A 21,788-nucleotide genomic window follows, 5' to 3' on the forward strand; every position below is an offset into this window, starting at 1 on the left:
TGCTGAGAACCTCCGGTTCTCATCCCATACTGTGTTGTTGTTTTCAGATGCAGGTTGAGAGGCTCATCGCTAGGCGTCTGGATTTCCTGAAGCGGAGTAGTCTGGGATATTTTGGGTTTTATGTTTATTTATATATGTATATATGTACTTAGCTTGTTCTCCAATATAGTTGATTATTTTGTTTCTCATAGAGATTACAGGAGAGCTAGGGTCCTTTTTCTGTATTTTGGGTATTCGGGATACTTATGTATATATATGTAAATATTCTCCGGCCAACCTTAGCTTTGCAGGCTGAGTCAGGAGCTAGTTTCACTCTATCCTTGTCTCTCTTTTCGTTCTTTTGCTTATTTAGATTTATAATCTTTAGGTTTTTTAGCACGCAAGTAATCCTATTTCTTGAGCGTTATGTTTTTTATTTTGTGATTTTGTTTTACCCATTTTTCAAGGCTCCTAGTTAAGTATCTCTTTTCCTATTATTATTATTATTATTATTATTATTATTATTATTATTATTATTATTATTATATATTTTTTCTATTTTTAGAGGTTGTAATACCTTACTATCTCAGTCATATATATAGCCACGTTTGGCTTTTTTTTTGTTACTATTTCCTTCATTGCTTCGGCAATAATAATAATAATAATAATAATAATAATAATAATAATAATAATAATAATAATAATAATTATTATTATTATTATTATTATTATTATTATTATAAAAATTAATTTAAATTTTATCTATCAAAATACTTTTTAATAAATAATTTAGATTAATAGAATAAATTATAATTAAATAAACTTCAATAATTACAAAATTTTATTTAATTATTTTTGGTTAAATAATTTTTTAAAAAAAAATAAAATATTTTGCTATTGAAATTAAAGGAAATTCACTTCTTCATTTAAACTTTACAAAATTCTCCGACCATATTCGTTTAACATGTAATACTAACCGAAATCACCTTACAGCTTCCTCACTTTCATAATTTCTTAATTCATATGTCATTTAATCAAAATATAAATATAACATATTTTCATCCACAATTCAAGCAATCAAATACACTCTTCAAACTCAATCATTTTTCACAGTCATAAATCTAATTTAAACTTATTTTTCGATCAGTCCAGACAATTACAATTTATTTACAATTACTCAATAAATTTTTTGGCATTCTTAAATTAAAAACTATTAATTTTAAAATAAAATTTCCTACTTCCGCTTGAAGTCAAAACAACGGTTCTGGAAAACTTTTTTGACCGAGCCGCTGAATAAGAAAACATCAGAAATTGTCTGTACCTCATAGAACTCGAATTGACCGAACTCAAGGAAAAGGAGAGTTACATCACCGTCAATTTCTACCGAACAAAAGTGACGCTAACATATAAAAGAGGAAGATATAAATATTTTTATCGAATTAAATTTTTTATTGAAATTATGGAACTCAAAAAATCTAAAACCGAAGATCAAAAATTTCATGGTTTCTCATTCTCCTCTCCCTCTGGCCTTCTTGATTTTCCTTTCTTCTTTGGATTCCGTGATAAAGAAAGAAGAAAATAAAGCTTATGATGGTGATATTAATGACGATGATGGTATTTAATGAAAACAAGGGACATGTGTCTTGTTAATATATATATATATATAAAAGCCACGTTTGGCTTCTTTTTTCTGTTATTATTTCCTTCATTGCTTCGGCAACTATAATAATATACTAATGATAATAAAGTAATAGTAATAATAATAATAATAATAATAACAATAATAATGATAATAGTTTAATAATAATAATAATAATAATAATAATAATAATAATAATAATAATAATAATAATATTTATAAAAATTAATTTAAATTTTGTCTATTAAAATAATTTTTAATAAATAATTTAAATTAATAAAATAAATTATAATTAAATAAATTTTAATAATCTTAAAATTTTATTTAATTATTTTTGGTTAAATAATTTTTTAAAAAAAAATAAAATCTCAATAAATATAATGACTCATAAATAATTAATTATTTAATTTTAAAAAATTTGGAGTCTTACACTCAATTTCTTTTAAATTTATTCATATGTTTGATATTATAAGTATAATAATAAATTCATGAATGAAGAGCAACTTATTTACTAAATTAAATAAAAAATAATATTATTCATTTATTTTATATATTCTTACACATAAACATTGACATAATTATAAACAAACTATTAATTATATTTAAGGATTTTCATTTTTATTGGTGAGGAAGGAGTTGGATGATGAGGGTAAAGGGATTATCCTTGTCCAAATTCACTAATTTTCATCTCATTAAATTTGGCGAGTAGTAGGCAGATCATCTCCATGACCCTAACCCTATTCTTTAAGGAATGATTTCTGCTAAAAATAAAAATATTTTAATATTTATTTAAAAAATAAAGCCCAACAAATTACTTAATAATTTTATGAAAATCAAGCATGTCTAAAATTGAACTACATAAGATGAAAAGACACCACCAAGAACATAAAGTTGTTTTTCACTTCTACATGTTATTTTGAATGTGAAAAACGCCACTCGCACCACCTTTGGCGAGAAGACTTCTGATGCTTTACCACTAGACCGATTCACCATCGGAGAGACTATAGAGAAGAACTAAATGCAAGAACATAAGATAAGAAGATACTACATCTAACTCAAAACCTTACGATATTAAGTTAATGGGTTCCTTATCTTATATACTCTTCACTTCTCCATGTTTTTTTCAATGTGGGACTAATTCATTCCTCACACTTGCAACCATAACAATCTCTCCCTCAAATGTGAGCAACCACATTGAACACATCAACTCCCTCTCTTATATGTTGTCTACCATATTTGAGTATCTATCCCTCATTTTAAATACTCCTTAACCACTCGATCAATTAACAATCGGCCCTGATACCACTTAATGGGCCACCGTGGAGAGCTCTGCACCACTGGAGAAACTTCGGAGAGAAATCAAGTGCAAGAACGTAAAATGAGAAGACACTATATCCAATTTAAAATCTTAAGGTGTCAAGTTAATGGATCACTCATCTTATATACTCTTCATTTTTCTATGTTTTCTCCAAAAGAGAGAACAACTACAAAAGTGAGAGAGAAGAGAGAAAATAAAATTCTCATTTTTATGCAGAGCAAGAATCTTTGAACAGCCATTTCTCATTCGTTTACCATTGGATCAACCTGAATTATAACTAATAATAACATTCAAAATTCTTAATCTAAGAACACTGGTATCACCTATTTAGAGATCAATGGTTATCAAAGACATGGATCCACACTATGATAAACTCCTTTGCACTGAACTAAATTAAAGTTTATTCTCACATACTAGATTCTTTCATTCTCTTATATAGAATCAGCATGCTTTGAACTCACCATGTGCTTATTATTAGTATAGTGAAGGTATTGATGAATAGGTGATCATTTATATATCCATTTTTTTAAAATTTATTCGTATATTTGATATTATAAGTATAATAATAAACTCATGAAGGTCAATTTACTTACTAAATTAAATGAGAAATAATACTATCCATTTATTTTATATATTCTTACACATAAACATTGACATAATTATAAACAAACAATTAATCATATTTAAGGCTTTTTTTTTTTAGGAACGAGTTGGATGAGGAGGGTAAGGAGATTATTCTTGTCCAAACTCACTAATTTTCATGTCACTAAATTTGACGAGTAGAAGTAAGATGGGCAAATCATCTCTATGACCCCAATCCTATTCTTTAAACAATGGTTTCTCCTAAAAATAAAAATATTTTAATATTTATTTAAAAAATAAAGTCCAAAAAATTACTTAATAATTTTATGAAAATCTAGCATGTTTGAAATTAAACTACATAATATGAGAACTTTATACAGAAGGTTTTTCCGTACCAAGACACAATATTCTGATACCACCTGTTGGACCACCATGAAAAACTTTAGACTACCAGAGAAATTTCGGGAAGGAACTAAGTGTAAGAACATAAGATGAGAAGACACTACATTTAATTCAAAACCTTAATATATCAAGTTAATGAGCTCCTTATCTTATATACTCTTCACTTCTCCATGTATTTTTCAACGTGGGACTAATTCATTCCTCACACTTGCAATCAATACAATCTCTCCCTCAAATGTGAGCCACCATATTGAACACATTAACTTCCTCTCTTATATATTGTCTATCATATTTGAGTATTCATCCCTCATTTTAAATACTCCTTAACCACTAGACTAATTAATCATCGGCCTTGATACCACGTATTTGGCCACTGTGGATAGCTCTGGACAACTGGAGAGACTTCGGAGAGAAACCAAATGCAAGAACTTAAGATGAGAAGACACCACATTCAATTAAAAATCTTAAGGTGTCAAGATCATGAGTCTCTCATCTTATATACTCTTCTTTTATCTATGTTTTCTCTAAAAGAGAGAACATCTACAAAAGTGATAGAGAAGAGGGAAAACAAAATTCTCATTTTTATGCAGAGCAACAATCTTTGAAAAGCAATTTCTAATTCGTTTACCGTTGGATCGGTCTAAATTAAAACTAACAATAACATGCAAAATTCTTATTTTAAACATACTGGTACTAACCTATTTAGAGATCAATGATTATCAAAGATATATATACACATTATGATAAACTTCTCTACACTGAACTAAATTAAAGTTTATTCTCACATACTAGATTTTTGTATTCTCTTATATAGAATCAGCATGCTCTGAACTCACCATGTGTTTATTGTTAGTATAGTGTAAATATTGATGGATATGTCATAATTTATGTACCCAAATTTTTTTAAATTTATTCATATTTTTGATATTATAAATATAATAATAAACTCATAAAAGGCAAATTACTTACTAAATTAAAAAAATAATATTATCCATTTATTTTATATATGCTTACACATAAGCATTGACATAATTATAAACAAACTATTAATCATATTTAAGACTTTTTTTTTGTGAAGAAGGAGTTGGAGGAGGAGGGTAAGGAGATTATCCTTGTCTAAACCACTAAATTTGGTGAGTAGGAGTAGGATGGGCATATCATCTCCATAACCCCAACCTTATTCTTTAAGGAATGGTTTCTGCTAAAAATAAGAATATTTTAATATTTATTTAAAAAATAAAGTCCAAAAATTACTTAATAATTTTATAAAAATCAAGCATGTCTAAAATTGATCTACATAAGATGAGAAAACACCACCAAGAACATAAAATTATTCTTCACTTCTCCAAATTTTTTCGAACATGAAAAATGTCACCTGGATCGTCCTTGCCGGGAAGACTTTTGATTTTTCATCACCAGACCGATTAAACATCGGTTCTGATACCACCTGTTGGGCCACCGTGGAGAACTATAGACTACCAGACAGACTTTGAAGAGGAACTAAGTGCAAGAACATAAGATGAGAAGACACTATATTTAACTCAAACTCTTAAGATATCAAGTAAATAGGCTCCTTATCTTATATACTCTTCACTTTTCTATGATTTTTTTTCAATCTGGGACTAATTCATTCCTCATACTTGCAACCATAATAATATCATCCTCCAATATGAGCCACCACAGTGAGCACATCAACTCCCTCTCTTACATGTTGTCTACTATATTTGGGTATTCATCCCGCATTTTAAATATTCCTTAACCATTAGACTAATTAATCATTGGCCTTGATACCATTTCTTGGGCCACCGTGGAGAGCTCTAGACCACTGGAGAGATTTTGGGTAGAAACTAAGTGCAGAAAATTAAGATGAGAAAACACCACATCCAATTCAAAACTTTAAGGTGTCAAGTTAATGGGTCTCTCATCTTATATACTTTCATTTCTCTAAGTTTTCTCCAAAAGAGAGAACAACTACAAAAGTGAGAGAAAAGAGGAAAAATAAAATTTTTATTTTTATGCAGAGCAACAATCTTAGAACAGCGATTTCTAATTTGTTTACCGTTGGATCAGTCTGAATTAGAACTAACAATAACATGCAAAATTCTTATTCTAAATATACTGGTACTAACCTATTTAGAGATCAATGATTATCAAAGACATGTATACACACTATGATAAACTTCTCTTCACTGAACTAAATTAAAATTTATTTTCACATATTAGATTCTTTCATTCTCTTATATAGAATCAGCATGCTTTGAACTCACCATGTACTTATTATTAATATAATATAGGTTTTGATGGATAGGTCTTAATTTATATATCCATTTTTTTAAATTTATTCGTATGTTTGATATTGTAAGTATAATAATAAATTCATGAAGAACAATTTATTTACTAAATTAAATGAGAAACAATGTTATTCATTTATTTTATATACTCTTACACATAAGCATTAACATAATTATAAATAAACTACTAATTATATTTAAGACTTTTCATTTTTTTTGTGAGGAAGGAGTTAGATGAGGAGGGTAAAGGGAATATCCTTTCTCTAACCACCAATTTTTATGTCGCTCAATTTAGGGAATAGGAGTAGGATGGACCGATCATCACAAGGCCACAACCTTATTCTCTAGGGAATTGGTATCTGCTAAAAATAATAATATTTTTATATTTATTTATAAAATAAAACCAAAAATATTTATTAATAATTTTCTGAAAATCAAACATGTCTAAAATTGAAGTACATAAGATGAGAAGACACCAACGGAGAGGAACCAACTGTAAGAAGATAAGATGCGGAGACATTACATCTAAGTTAAAATCTTAGGATGTCAAGTTAATGGGTTTCTTATCTTATATACTCTTCATTTTGCAATTGTACGCCAGTATACTTTTGGGAAAAGAAGAACCTTGCAAATATAATGAGAGCTTATATTATATTGCATAATATGATTGTTGAGGATGAAAGAGACACTTATGCAGGAAATGTTATTCAAGACCTAGAGTATCACAATATCGAAAATGGCTTATCACAACCTCATATGGGAGAGGAGAATTTTGCACCATACCATCAATTTCTCCAAAAAAATGTCCAACTTCAAAATAGGCATCAGCATCGAGAACTGAAAGAGGACTTGATTGAACACATATAGCAATTTCACAATGCGCGTCGCCAACTATAGAGTTTAATTATATTTTTCTTTATATTATGTATTATTGTTATTTATTAAGTAATTAAATTTTTTTTAAATAAATATTACTATTTTCATAATAGTGAATTATTTTTTAATTTATAAATTTTAATAATATTATTATAAAAAATAAATAATTATATTAATTTTAATTATTTTAATTAATTAATTAAGTGAGATCACAATAGCAACTAAACTTAGTTCCTTCTAATAGAAAAGAGAGAAATATTTTGAATTTTTATTTATTATATATGATGCAAAAGCTGGTATAAAGTTACTTCGTATGATAAGTGGGCCATAACTAAGAACTGAGATGAGTTTTTAACTGGATATGGTCTTATTATTTGATACTTACTTGAGTATTTGTTTGGTTACATGAAAATATAACGAATAAAAGACAAGAAAAACTAAGTACAAATAAATTTAATGCATGTAGAAGTGTAATAAAGCAAGAGTAAGGGAGAAATGAAAGGATCCTTGATAATGAGTTATTCCATATGTCATTCCAATCATGAGAAGTCTCTTACGCGGGACAGCCATCAATTGATTTCCTTGGCGGAAGTTCTTTCTTAAGAAAGTGTAAGCATAGTTGACAACTATCTTATTGAGGAACGATGAATTTGGTTGAGCCACCACCTCTGCTTCGCCAAGCATATACATCACACCCCTTTATATTGCCATGTCGATGAAGTTGACCTCATTTTCATCTAGGTGAATGAAAGCCTTGAGATTATTAACTGAGATTCAAACACCAGAGCATCCTCGAGTTTATCTTTATATCTGAATCTAACCACGCAACGAAACATTCGGTACTCTCTAGGCTTTAAATGGAAAAATAGAAATCTCTCCTCCAAGAAAACTCGGCTGATAGGAATGACCTTGATGAAAACAAAAACAAGGACTGAATAGATGTATGACATACAGGCTATGGGATGGGAAATATCAGAAGAATCACCTCACAAGCTTATAGTAGAGTAGCCCTACCCCAGAAACTCTTCTTATGTCCCTGTCCATGGCCAATTCTCCTATGCATTCACTGCGAACCTTATTTCTAAACTCGAACAAGTACCTCTCTTTGTGCACGTAATGCCAGATTCTCATGATCATCGTCAAGAATAAAGAAGACACAATTGGAATATAGCCTCCCACCATGAACTTTGTTATCTAAGATGAGATATATATAGCCTCTATGCAGCCAAATATTAATAAGAAGATAGTAGCTTGCCATATACTGTTCTTCCATATACCTACCATTATCAATGAAACCAGCCACGTTGTGATCAGCATATCCCCAATAAAAACTCTAGATTATTAGAGAGACTTTGGAGAGGAACTAAGTGCAATAACTTAAAATGAGAAGATACTACATCTAACTCAAAACCTTGAGATATTAAGTTAATGAGCTTCTTATCTTATATACTCTTCACTTCTCCATATTTTTTAAAATGTGAGACTAATTCATTCCTCACACTTGCAATCATAATAATCCCTCCCTCAACTGTGAGCCACCACATTAAGCACATCAACTCCCTCTCTTATATGTTGTCTATCGTATTTGAGTGTTTATCCCTCATTTCAAATACTCGTTAACCACTAGACCAATTAACCATTGGCCCTGATACCGCTTATTGGGCTACCGTGGAAAGTTTTGGACCACTAGAGAGACTTTAAGGAGAAACCAAATGCAAGAACTTAAGATGAGAAGACACCACATTCAATTCAAAACCTTAAGGTGTCAAGTTCATGAGTCTCTCATCTAATATACTCTTCTTTTATCTATGTTTTCTCTAAAAGAGAGAACATCTACAAAAGTGAGAGAGAAGAGGAAAAAAAAATTCTCATTTTTATGCAAAGTAACAATTTTTGAACAGCAATTTCTAATTTATTTACCGTTGGATCGGTCTGAACTAAAACTAACAATAACATGCAAAATTCTTATTCTAATAATACTAATATCAACCTATTTAAAGATCAATGGTTATCAAAGACATGTATGCACACTATAAATCTATAATAAACTTCACTTCACTAAATTAAATTAAAGTTTACTCTCATATACTAGATTCTTTCATTCACTTATATAGAATCAGCATGCTCTGAACTCACCATATGCTTATTATTAGTATAGTGTAAATATTGATGGATATGTCATAATTTATGTACCCAAATTTTTTTAAATTTATTCATATTTTTGATATTATAAGTATAATAATAAATTCATGAAGGGCAATTTACATACTAAATTAAATAAAAAATAATATTATCCATTTATTTTATATATTCTTACACATAAGCACTGACATAATTATAAACAAACTATTAATTATATTTAAGGCTTTTTTTTTGTGAAAAAGGAGTTGGATGAGGAGGTTAAGGAGATTATTCTTGTCCAAACTACCAATTTGCACGTCACTAAATTTGACGAGTAGGAGTAGGATGGGCAAATCATCTTCTTGACCCCAACCCTATTTTTAAGGAATAGTTTCTGCTAAAAATAAGAATATTTTAATATTTATTTAAAAAATAAAGCCAAAAAAATTACTTAATAATTTTATAAAAATCTAGCATGTCTATAATTGAACTACATATGATGAGAAGACACCACCAAGAATATAAAATGCCACTCGGATCGCTCTTGTCGGGAAGACTTTTGATGTTTCACCACCATACCGAATAACCATCAGCTCTGGTACTACCTATTGGGCAACCGTGGAGAAATCTAGACTACCGAATAGATTTCGGAGAGGAACTAAGTGCAAGAACATAAGATGAGAAGACACAACATTTAACTCAATATCATAAAGTATCAAGTTAATAGGCTTCTTCTCTTATATACTCTTCACTTCTCTATGTTTTATTCAATGTGGGACTAAATCATTCCTCATACTTGCAACCATAACAATCTCTCCCTCAAATGTGAGCCACCATAGTGAGCACATCAACTCCCTCTCTTATATGTTGTCTACCATATTTGAGTATTTATCCCGCATTTTAAATACTCCTTAACCATTAGACCAATTAATCATCGTCCCTGATACCATTTATTGGGCCACCGTGGACAGCTCTGGACCACTGGAGAGATTTCGGAGAAAAATCAAGTGCAAGAACTTAAGATGAGAAAACACCACATCTAATTCAAAACCTTAAGGTGTCAAGTTAATGGGTCTCTCATCTTATATACTTTTCATTTCTCTATGTTTTCTCCAAAAGAGAGAACAACTACAAAAGTGAGAGAAAAGAAGAAAAATAAAATTCCCATTTTTATGCACAGCAACAATCTTTGAACAGTGATTTTTAATTCGTTTACCGTTGGATCAGTCTGAATTAGAACTAACAATAATATGCAAAATTCTTATTCTTAACTTACTGGTACCAACCTATTTAAAGATCAATAATTTTCAAAGATATGTATACACACTATGATAAATTTCTCTTCACTAAATTAAATTAAAATTTATTCTCACATATTAGATTCTTTCATTCTCTTATATAGAATCAGCATGCTTTGAACTCACCATGTGCTTATTACTAATATAGTATAGATTTTGATGGATAGGTCATAATTTGTATACCCAATTTTTTTAAATTTATTCGTATGTTTGATCTTAAAAGTATAATAATAAACTCATGAAGGACAATTTACTTACAAAATTAAATGAGAAACAATATTATTCATGTATTTTATATACTCTTACACATAAGCATTGACATAATTATAAATAAACTGTTAATCGTATTTAAGAGTTTTCATTCTTTTGTGAGGAAGGAGTTGGATGAGGAGAGTAAGAAGATTATCCTTGCCCTAACCACTAATTTTTATGTCGCTCAATTTAGTGAGTAGGAGTAGAATGGACCGATCATCCCAAGGCCCCAAACTTATTCTCTAGGGAAATGTTACTCAAGACCTAGAGTATCACAATATCAAAAATGGCTTATCACAACCTCATATGGGAGAGGAGAATTTTGTGCCATACCATCAATTTCTCCAGAAAAATTCCAACTTCAAAATAGGCATCAGCATCAAGAACTGAAAGAGGACTTGATTGAACACATATGGCAATTTCACAATGCGCGTCGTCAACTATAAAGTTTAATTATGTTTTTCTTTATATTAAGTAATTTTGCAAATTAGTTTAAACTCAAATTATATATTATATATTATTTTTATTTATTAAGTAATTAAAATTTTTTCAAATAAATATTACTATTTTCATAATAGTGAATTATTTTTTAATTTATAAATTTTAATAATATTGTTATAAAAAATAAATAACTATATTAATTTTAATTATTTTAATTAATTAATTAAGTGAGACCACAATAGCAACTAAACTTAGTTCCTTCTAATAGAAAAGAGAGAAATATTTTGAGTTTTTATTTATTGTTTATGATGCAAAAGCTGGTATGAAGTTATTTCTTATGATAAATGGGCCATAACTAAGGATTGAGATGAGTTTTCAACTGGAGATGGTCTTATTATCTGATACTTACTTGAGTATTTGTTTGGTTACATGAAAATACAACGAATAAAAGATGAGAAAAACTAAGTACAAATAAATATGATGCATGTAGAAATGTAATAGAGCAAAAGTAAGGGAGAAATGAAAGGATCCTTGATAATGAGTAATATTTCATATGTCATTCCAATCATGAGAAGTCTCTTACACGGGACAGCCATCAATTGATTTTCTTGGCGGAAGTTCTTTCTTAAGAAAGTGTAAGCATAGTTGACAACTATCTTATTGAGGAACGATGAATTTGGTTGAGTCACCACCTCTGCTTCGCCAAGCATATACATCACACCCCTTTGCATTGCCATATCGATGAAGTTGACCTCAGTGTCATCAAGGTGAATGAAGGCCTTGAGATTTTGTATTAACTGTGATTCAATCACGAGAGCATCCTCGAGTTTATCTTTGTAACCGCATCTAACCACGCAACAGAATATTCGGTACTCTCTGGGCTCCAAATGGTAAAATAGAAATCTCTCCTCAAGAAAACTTGGCTGATAGAAATGACCTTGATGAAAACAAAGACAAGGACTGAATGGATGGATGACATACATGCTATGAGATTGGGGAATATCGGAAGAATCTCCTCACAAGCTCAGAGTAGAGTAGCCCCACCCCGGAAACTCTTCTTATGTCCCTACCCATGGCCAATTCTCCTATGTATTCACTGCGAACCTTATTTCCAAACTCGAACATGTACCTCTCTTTGTGTACGTAATGCCAGATTCTCATGATCATCGTCAAGAATAAAGAAGACACAATTTGAATATAGCCTCCCACCATGAACTTTGTTATCTAAGACGAGAAATAAATAGCCTCTATGCAGCCAAATACTAATAAGAAGATAGTAGCTTGCCATATGCTGTTCTTCCATATACCTACCATTATCAATGAAACCAGCCACGTTGTGATCAGCATATCCCCAATAACTGCAATCCCGTATGCATTGCGATCATGTATGCTTGACTTATCTTTTCTGTGGTCCTGAAGGTAGCATACATAATAATACTTGCAATCATGAACATGTAGTTGATCTCTGGAATATACATCTGGCCCTCATGCATAGTGGAAGTATTCACAACTCCCTCATTTATTTGTATTATATATATAAGATGAGAAGACATGATGCTTCACCACTAGACCGATTAATTATCGGCTCTGATACCACCTGTTGGGCCATCGTAAAAACTCTAGACTACTAGAGAGAGTTTGGGGAGGAACTAAATACAATAACTTAAGATGAGAAGACACTACATCTAACTCAAAACCTTGAGATATTAAGTTAATGAACTCCTTATCTTATATAATCTTCACTTCTCCATGTTTTTTTACAATGTGGGACTAATTCATTCCTCACACTTGCAATCATAACAATCCCTCCCTCAAATGTGAGCCACCACATTGAGCACATCAACTTCCTCTCTTATATGTTATCTATCGTATTTGAGTATTTATCCCTCATTTTAAATTCTCGTTAACCACTAGGCCAATTAACCATTGGCCCTAATACCGCTTATTGGGCTATCATGGATAGCTCTGGACCACTAGAGAGACTTCGGAGAGAAACTAAATGCTAGAACCTAAGATGAGAAGACACCACATTCAATTCAAACTCTTAAGGTGTTAAGTTCATGAGTCTCTCATCTTATATACTCTTCTATTATCTATGTTTTCTCTAAAAGAGAGAACATCTACAAAAGTGAGAGAGAAGAGGGAAAACAAAATTCTCATTTTTATGCAGAGCAACAATTTTTAAACAGCGATTTCTAATTTGTTTACCGTTGGATCGGTCTGAATTAAAACTAACAATAACATGCAAAATTATTATTCTAATAATACTGGTACCAACCTATTTAAAGATCAATGGTTATCAAAGACATGTATGCACACTATGATAAACTTCTCTTCACTAAATTAAATTAAAGTTTACTCTCACATACTAGATTCTTTCATTCACTTATATAGAATCAGCATGCTCTGAACTCACCATGTGCTTATTATTAGTATAGTGTAAATGTTGATGGATATGTCATAATTTATGTACCCAATTTTTTTAAAATTTATGTAATAATAAACTCTTGAAGAGCAATTTACTTACTAAATTAAATAAAAATAATATTATCTATTTTTTTTACATATTCTTACACGTAAGCATTGACATAAATATAAACAAACTATTAATTATATTTAAAATTTTTTATTTTTTTTGGTAAAAATGAAGTTGGATGAGGAGGGTAAGGAGATTATCCTTATCCAAACTACCAATTTTTATGTCACTAAATTTGATGAGTAGGAGTAGGATGGGAAGATCATCTCCTTGACCCCAACTCTATTTTTAAGGAATGGTTTCTGCAAAAAATAATAATATTTTAATATTTTAAAAAAAATAAAGCCCAAAAAATTACTTAATAATTTTATAAAAATTTAGCATGTCTTTAATTGAAATACATATGATGAGAAGACACCACCAAAAATATAAAATGCCACCTGGATCACCCTTGCGGGGAAGACTTTTGATGTTTCACCACCAGACCGAATAACCATCGGCTCTGATACTATCTGTTGGGCAACCGTGGAGAAATCTAGACTACCGAATAGACTTCGGGGAGGAACTAAGTGCAAGAATATAAGATGAGAAGACACTACATTTAACTCAATATCATAAGGTATCAAGTTAATAGGCTCCTTCACTTATATACTCTTCACTTCTCTATGTTTTTTCAATGTGAGACTAATTCATTCCTCATACTTGCAATCATAACAATCTCTCCCTCAAATGTGAGCCACCACAGTGAGCACATCAACTCCCTCTCTTATATGTTGTCTACCATATTTGAGTATTCATCCCGCATTTTAAATACTTCTTAACCATTAGACCAATTAACGATCGTCCCTGATACTATTTATTGGGTCACCGTGGACAGCTCTGGACCACTGGTGAGATTTCGGAGAAAAATCAAGTGCAGGAACTTAAGATAAGAAAACACCACATCCAAGTCAAAATCTTAAGGTGTCAAGTTAATGGGTCTCTCATCTTATATGCTTTTCATTTCTCTATGTTTTCTCCAAAAGAGAGAACAACTACAAAAGTGAGAGAAAAGAGGAAAAATAAAATTCTCATTTTTATGCAGAGCAACAATCTTTGAACAGCGATTTCTAATTCATTTACCGTTAAATCAGTCTGAATTAGAACTAACAATAACAAGCAAAATTCTTATTCTTAACATACTGGTACTAACCTATTTAGAAATCAATGATTATCAAAGACATTTTTACACAATATGATAAATTTCTCTTCACTGAACTAAATTAAAGTTTATTCTCACATATTAGATTCTTTCATTCTCTTATATAGAATCAGCATGCTTTGAACTCACCCATGTGCTTATTATTAATATAGTATAGGTTTTGATGGATAGGTCATAATTTATATACCCAATTTTTTTTTAAATTTATTCGTATGTTTGATATTGTAAATACAATAATAAACTCATGAAGGACAATTTACTTACTAAATTAAATGAGAAACAATGTTATTCATTTATTTTATATACTCTTACACATAAGCATTGACATAATTATAAATAAACTATTAATCGTATTTAAGAGTTTTTATTTTTTTTTTGTGAGGAAGGAGTTGGATGAGGAGGGTAAGGAGATTATCCTTGCCCTAACCACCAATTTTTATGTCGCTCAATTTAGCGAATAGGAGTAGAATGGACCGATCATCCCAAGGCCCCAATCTTATTCTCTAAGAAATTGGTATCTGCTAAAATAAAATAATTTTTATATTTATTTATAAAATAAAACTAAAAAAATTTATTAATAATTTTATGAAAATCAAAGATGTCTAAAATTGAAGTACACAAGATGCGAAGACACCAACGGAGAGGAATCAAGTTCCTTCTAATAGAAAAGAGAGAAATGTTTTGAATTTTTATTTATTATATATGATGCAAAAGCTGGTATAAAGTTACTTTGTATGATAAGTGGGCCATAACTAAGAACTGAGATGAGTTTTTAACTGGATATGGTCTTATTATTTGATACTTACTTGAGTATTTGTTTGGTTACATGAAAATACAATGAATAAAAGATGAGAAAAACTAAGTACAAATAAATTTGATGCATGTAGAAATGTAATAGAGCAAGAGTAAGGGAGAAATGAAAGGATCCTTGATAATGAGTTATATTTCATATGTCATTTCAATAATGAGAAGTCCTATTACGCAGGACAGCCATCAATTGGTTTCCTTGGCGAAAGTTCTTTCTTAAGAAAGTGTAAGCATAGTTGACAACTATCTTATTGAGGAACGATGAATTTGGTTGAGCCACCACCTCTGCTTTGCCAAGCATATACATCACATCCCTTTGCATTGCCATGTTGATGAAGTTGACCTCAGTTTCATCTAGGTGAATGAAGGCCTTGAGATTTTGTATTAACTGTGATTCAAACACGAGAGCATCCTCGAGTTTATCTTTGTAACCACATCTAACCATGCAACAGAACATTCGGTACTCTTTGGGCTTCAAATGGAAAAATAGAAACCTCTCCTCGGTTGATAGGAATGACCTTGATGGAAATAAAGACAATGACTGAATGGATGGATGACATACAGGCTATGAGGTGGGAGAATATCGGAGGAATTCCCTCACAAGCTCAGAGTAGAGCAGCCCCACCCCAGGGACTCTTCTTATGTCCCTATTATTGAAACAGCCATGGATGAAGTAGAGCAACTCTCATCAATTTTGTCAAGTGAGTTCAAGTGTGAAGAGAGGAGAAAGGGAGGGAACAAAGCAAGAGAAGAGAGCAACAAGAAGAAGAAGGATCAACTAGCAGAGAAAGAGGAGAAGGAGAGCCAAGGAAGAATCTGATTTCATTTCTCACAAAATTGATCTAGAAGAATATGAAATTCATATATATATATATATATATATATATATATATATATATATATATATATATATATATATATATATATATAAACTAATCTAACATAATTGACTTGCTGTACTAGTTGCCAGTTGCATAGCATACTAACAACCTAACTAATTTCAGTTACACTAACTAATCCTTTTTATCTGATACAGCTGCTGCACTATAGAGTCTTTATCATGTAACACCCCCTCTCAAACTTAGATTGGATACTTCGATTAATCCAAGTTTGGCGTGACAAGCTCGAAACGGATTGGGGACGAGGGCTTTTGTCAATATGTCAGCTATTTGTTCAGTTCTGGAAATTGGGAGCAACTTTGTCACCCCCTCTTGCCATTTATCCCTTACGACATGGCAATCAACCTTAATGTGCTTTGTCCGTTCGTGGAAGATGGGATTAGCAGCTATGTGCAAAGCTGACTTACTATTACAAAAGATTGTTATCGGTTTCCCCTGATCCACCTGCAACTCTGCTAGTATGAACCTTAGCCAGTGTGCCTCCTTGGTTGCTGCTGCAAAGGCCCTATATTCCGCTTCACAGGATGATGTAGTAACTGTATCCTGTTTCTTGCTTTTCCAGGAGATGATTGAAGTACCCAGATAGAAATAATACCTTGTAATTGATCTTCGTGAATTAGGACATGTCCCCCAATCGCTGTCAGAGAACCCTGATGGCAGTAATTCTGTATTAGCTGGGAAGAATAAACCCAAGGCTGGTGGACCCCTGATATATCTGAGGATTCGCAAAGCTATCTCAAAGTGTTTATCTGTTGCACAATGAAGGAACTGACTAACTGAGGATTCACATAGCAGAGCTCTGGTCGGGTGTTGGTAAGGTAGAGGAGTCGCCCTATAAGTTTTCGATACTCTGAAGTTCATGCAAGGACAGTGCCCGATCTCTTCGATAAATGTGTAGTGTAGTCCATAGGCGTCGAAATTGATTTAGCATTCAACATGCCATAATCCTTAAGGAGATCAAGGCAGTATTTTCGTTGGCAAATGGCAATCCCTCTTGGGCCTCTGGAAATCTCCATGCCAAGAAAATAAGTGAGTTCACCAAGGTCTTTGATCTTGAAGAGGCCATGGAGGTACTGTTTGATATGGTTGATTTCCTCAATATCATCACCTGCTAGCACAAGGTCATCAACGTACACTAAAATCACAGTCATATGCTTTGAATTGATCTTGGTAAACATGTTATAATCATGTTTGGATTGTACATAGCCCAGACTGGTGAGGGATGCTGCAAGCTTAGTGTTCCACTGTCTACTCGCCTGTTTCAGTCCATAGAGAGAGTAGTCCAATCTGCAAACCAAGCCTGGTTCTGGAAGTTGTAATCCTGGTGGAGGCTTCATGAATACTGTCTCATTTAAATCACCATGTAGGAACGCTGTGTTTACATCCAATTGGTACAAATGCCACTGCTTTACAGCCGAAATAGCCATCACAACTCTAAACGTATTCATTTTACCACTGGACTGAATGTGTCCTTATAGTCCACTCCGTGAGTTTGCGAGAAACTCTCGGCCACAAGCCGTGCCTTGTACCTCTCTATGGAGCCATCAGGATTAAGTTTGAGTTTGAAGACCCATTTACAACCCACTGCTTTCTTACCATTAGGGAGCTTAGTCAAAGTCCAGGTCTTATTGTTCTTTAGAGTAAGAAGTTCATTATTAATGGCTGACTTCCAATTAGCATCTGTAACATCATCATCATAATTTCTAGGTTCTACATGCATGAGTTTAGCTAATGGGTCTATTTTTAGTGAGGTACTTACTTGTGAGGCAGGATGCTGTAAGGAAGAATTGGGTGTAGCTGAAGCTATTGCAGAAGACATCAACCAATGAAAATCCTTCAGGTATGTTGGGGGATCTTTTGTCCTATTTGATCTTCTAAGACTAGTGTGATCTTGATGAATCACCCCTGAGGCTTCAAATTCTGAGCATTTGATAAATGCATCTAAAGGAGCATGATCATGAGTAATCTGGAACTCACTTGAATCAGAAGCAATATAATCAGAATGGGATGTATGATTGTGCAACGTGGTATCTGGAACATCTGTTTGTGATGCAGGTGAATACGTGACAGTGTTATGCAATGGATTGTTAAAAGATGTATTGTGAGTAATGTCAAATGGATCTGTGAATGTAGTAGGTGTATTAGATGGTGTGTGCTTTTGTGCTTGATCAGGATTAGAGAATTCATTTGATGCAAAAGGCATAACATTTTCATAGAAGATAACATTTCTAGAGAGAAAGACATTCCTAGTTGATAGATCAAATAACAAATAGCCCTTTGTCCTTGGTTTATGTCCAAGATGTACACATTTTGGGCCCTCTTATCAAGTTTCTTTCTATGAGCTGTCAAGGTTGCAGCATATGCCAAGTAGCTAAACGCCCTGATATATTCAATCTCAGGTAATTTTCCTTTTAAAATTTGAGTAAATTACCAATTATGCCCCCGAAATTGTAAAACGCTGACGATAATAACCCTAATATTTGTTAACGACAATTATACCCCTGAAAATTCTAAAAACGCTACAAATATGCCCAACCGTGAAGTGAGGCCTTCTCCGTTAAACGGAACATGGTGATGTGTCAAACGGGAATTCAACGTGGCATCCTCACTAGGCCTTCCGTCCCGTTTCAGGTTTCCCCCTAATTCGTGAAACCCTAATTGTGCGATTCCTAGTAAATGACCAGGCTAACCTTGAGTGAAACAATCCATTTAACTATGATCATTTTGGACGCGGGAAACTGAAGAGTTTCTTAGTGTTGGTCTCTGTATCTCTTCGTCTCGTGTGTCTCTGCATTCGCGTGTTGAAGTTGCTAACATCACTTGCAATCTGACGTTTGGCATTGATACTAGGTGAAGAAATCTCCATTGAACAAAGAAGGTTTCGGTAAGCATTCATTGTTTTTGTTCTTCTTGTTATCAGGTCGTTGGGGTTTGCATGTTGTTGGTGATGAAGTGAAACTTTTTTCTGATGGTTGTGTTCATGTGTTGATTTATCTGATTGTTACTTCTTTGATGTTTTTTGTTAGATGGCAAGTCATATCACGTTTGTATATCACCATCGGGGTTGGTTAGAGAAGGATGCTGATGGTGTGGTGAGGTATAACGAAGGTTTAGTGAGTGTCATCGACAGGGTGCATGTTGATACATGTAATCTGTTCCTTGTTGAGGGTTTGTTTCTGGATTTAGGTTATACTAGGTACAATGAAGTGTATTGGTTGGAGCCGGGGATGGATTTAGCTAATGGGCTACGAGTTCTGAGAAGGGATGCCGATGTGGTTAAATTGTGTGATGCTGCACTGAAGAATAAAAACAGGGTCCACTTATATTTTGAGCATCCTGTTGACGCCAATCCAGAGTTAGTTGATGTAGTTGAGGGACCTCCTTCAGAAGACCAGCAAAATCATGACCAGGATCTCCCACAGAATGATGAACATGGAGGACCAGATAATATAGTAGTTGATGGAGCTATTTCAGAAATTCATGAAACTCATCAAGATGATCCAACACAGTACGAGGAGCAACAGCAACAGGAGGGTGAATCAGTGTTGAATAATGGGGGGAATTATCAATCGGAGAAAGGTGACGTAGGTACTGATAACGTACCCATTGAAACTGAGGCTGCAACTGTTGAGAATGAGGCACCCAATCAAGGAAGTAACCATGAGACACAAGTTGAACCAGAAGAGGGCCAATCTCAGCGTCAGGAAGCCGAAGGTCGGGGAAGAAAGCGCAGGAAGAAACATGGAAGGCCCCAACCGTCTGGTAGAGCGCAACCTGATGCACAGGACAATGGTGACGAACTGCCAGGTTAGAAAATGTGTTGTATATGTTTGTAGCTTAAAACATGCAAATATTCATGATTGTATTGTTAATTAATTGTAGAGCATAGGGTGAAACTTGCTTATATACTTACCTAATCATATGAATGCATCACAAGGTTGTAGGCATCATCCAAGACCTCCTCCATCAGGTCAGAAGATCCTACCACCCAGGGAGGAGAATCAGGCTCCAAGGGTGGTTGTTCCTAACCAAAATGACCCTGATGGTGGGCCAACTGAATATCAGTACCAGTCTGAGGAGTTGCAGACCCCGCCTGGTTCTGATTCTGAGGATGAAAATCCAGTATTCCCTCAGCACAATCCTGATACAAAGTTTGGCAAAATTAGACTGGAGTTAGGTATGGAATTTGGGACGATGCAGCAGTTTAAGGATGAAATCCGGAATTATAGTATTCAAATGGGCAGAGAGGCATTTTTTCTGAAGGTTGAACCACATAGGTGCAGGGTTATCTGTTACAATGAAACGTGTCCATGGGAGGTTTACTGTGCAAGGAGAAACCAGCCACCTAGTTACCAAATAAAAACACTTGTTGATGAGCATACATGCCCTAGGAGTAATAGAAGTAGGTCAGTCACTTGTAAATGGGTTTCGGAAGAGTTGATAGGTAAGATTAGGATCTGTCCCAATTTGTCCCAGAAAGATGCTAGAGATATGTTCAAGGTGGAGTTCGATATATGTGTTGGAGAGAGGATGATGTTTAGGGCAATGGAAAAGGCTAAGGATGTCATTGAGGGCACAGAGAGGGAACAGTATTTGATGTTGAGGACTTATTTGAATGAGCTCCGTAAGGCCAACCCAGGTTCCAGTTGCCATATGGGTACAACTCCACAACCGGAAGGTTTGCCTAAGTTTAGAAGTCTTTACATATGTCTAGATGCCTGCAAAAGGGGATTCAAGCAAGGTTGTAGGCCTTTCATATGTCTTGATGGAGCATTTTTGAAGGGTTACTTTGGAGGACAGCTGCTGACTGCTGTTGCTCAAGATGCGAACAATCATCTATTCCCAGTTGCATATGGAGTAGTTGATGCAGAGACAAAAAAAATTGGAAAGAATTCTTTGAATATTTGTTGGCAGATATAGGGGACCATCAGCAATTTGATTGGCACTTCATGTCAGATAAGCAGAAGGTTAGTTTTCAATCTGTGTTTTCAATTACTTTATTCAACTAATTACTCAACCTATGGTATATAGTGTCTAACTTACTTAATGACAGGGCCTAATTCCTGCTCTGCAAGAAGTTATGCCAGGGATTAATCACAGGTTTTGTACTATGCATATGTGGAGGAATTTCCAGAAGCGTTGGAAAGATCTGGAACTTAAACAATTATTGTTTCAATGTGCAAGGGCGTTGACTGATCAGGAATTT

The 21,788-nt window shown here is 33.1% G+C and overlaps 1 protein-coding gene and 2 pseudogenes across 1 annotated transcript; 1 reads left to right on the plus strand and 2 right to left on the minus strand.

Moving 5' to 3' along the window:
* Window positions 1–7,540: 7,540 nt before the first annotated feature.
* On the minus strand, window positions 7,541–9,798 carry LOC148566773 (potassium transporter 5 pseudogene; annotated as a pseudogene).
* Window positions 9,799–11,660: 1,862 nt separating this feature from the next.
* Window positions 11,661–12,752, minus strand: LOC148566774 (potassium transporter 5 pseudogene; annotated as a pseudogene).
* Window positions 12,753–19,150: 6,398 nt separating this feature from the next.
* Window positions 19,151–21,502, plus strand: LOC148566775 (uncharacterized). Its single transcript, XM_088484426.1, has 4 exons — window positions 19,151–19,213; window positions 19,503–19,511; window positions 19,609–20,389; window positions 20,520–21,502. The coding sequence occupies exons 1-4, from the start codon at window positions 19,151–19,153 to the stop codon at window positions 21,500–21,502; spliced, it is 1,836 nt and encodes a 611-aa protein (XP_088340552.1).
* The last annotated feature ends 286 nt before the right edge of the window (window positions 21,503–21,788 follow it).

Source organism: Arachis ipaensis, chromosome B4, assembly GCF_059453495.1.
Source record: "Arachis ipaensis isolate K30076 ecotype BB chromosome B4, ASM5945349v1, whole genome shotgun sequence".
In the NCBI taxonomy this organism is placed as follows: Eukaryota; Viridiplantae; Streptophyta; class Magnoliopsida; order Fabales; family Fabaceae; genus Arachis; species Arachis ipaensis.

Excerpts from the sequence above, each read along its gene's own strand:
- LOC148566775 (XM_088484426.1), top strand. The coding sequence starts at position 19,151 with ATGGTGATGTGTCAAACGGGAATTCAACGTGGCATCCTCACTAGGCCT. Across the intron at positions 20,390-20,519 it reads CAATGGTGACGAACTGCCAG|GTTGTAGGCATCATCCAAGA; the intron begins GTTAGAAAATGT and ends ATGCATCACAAG.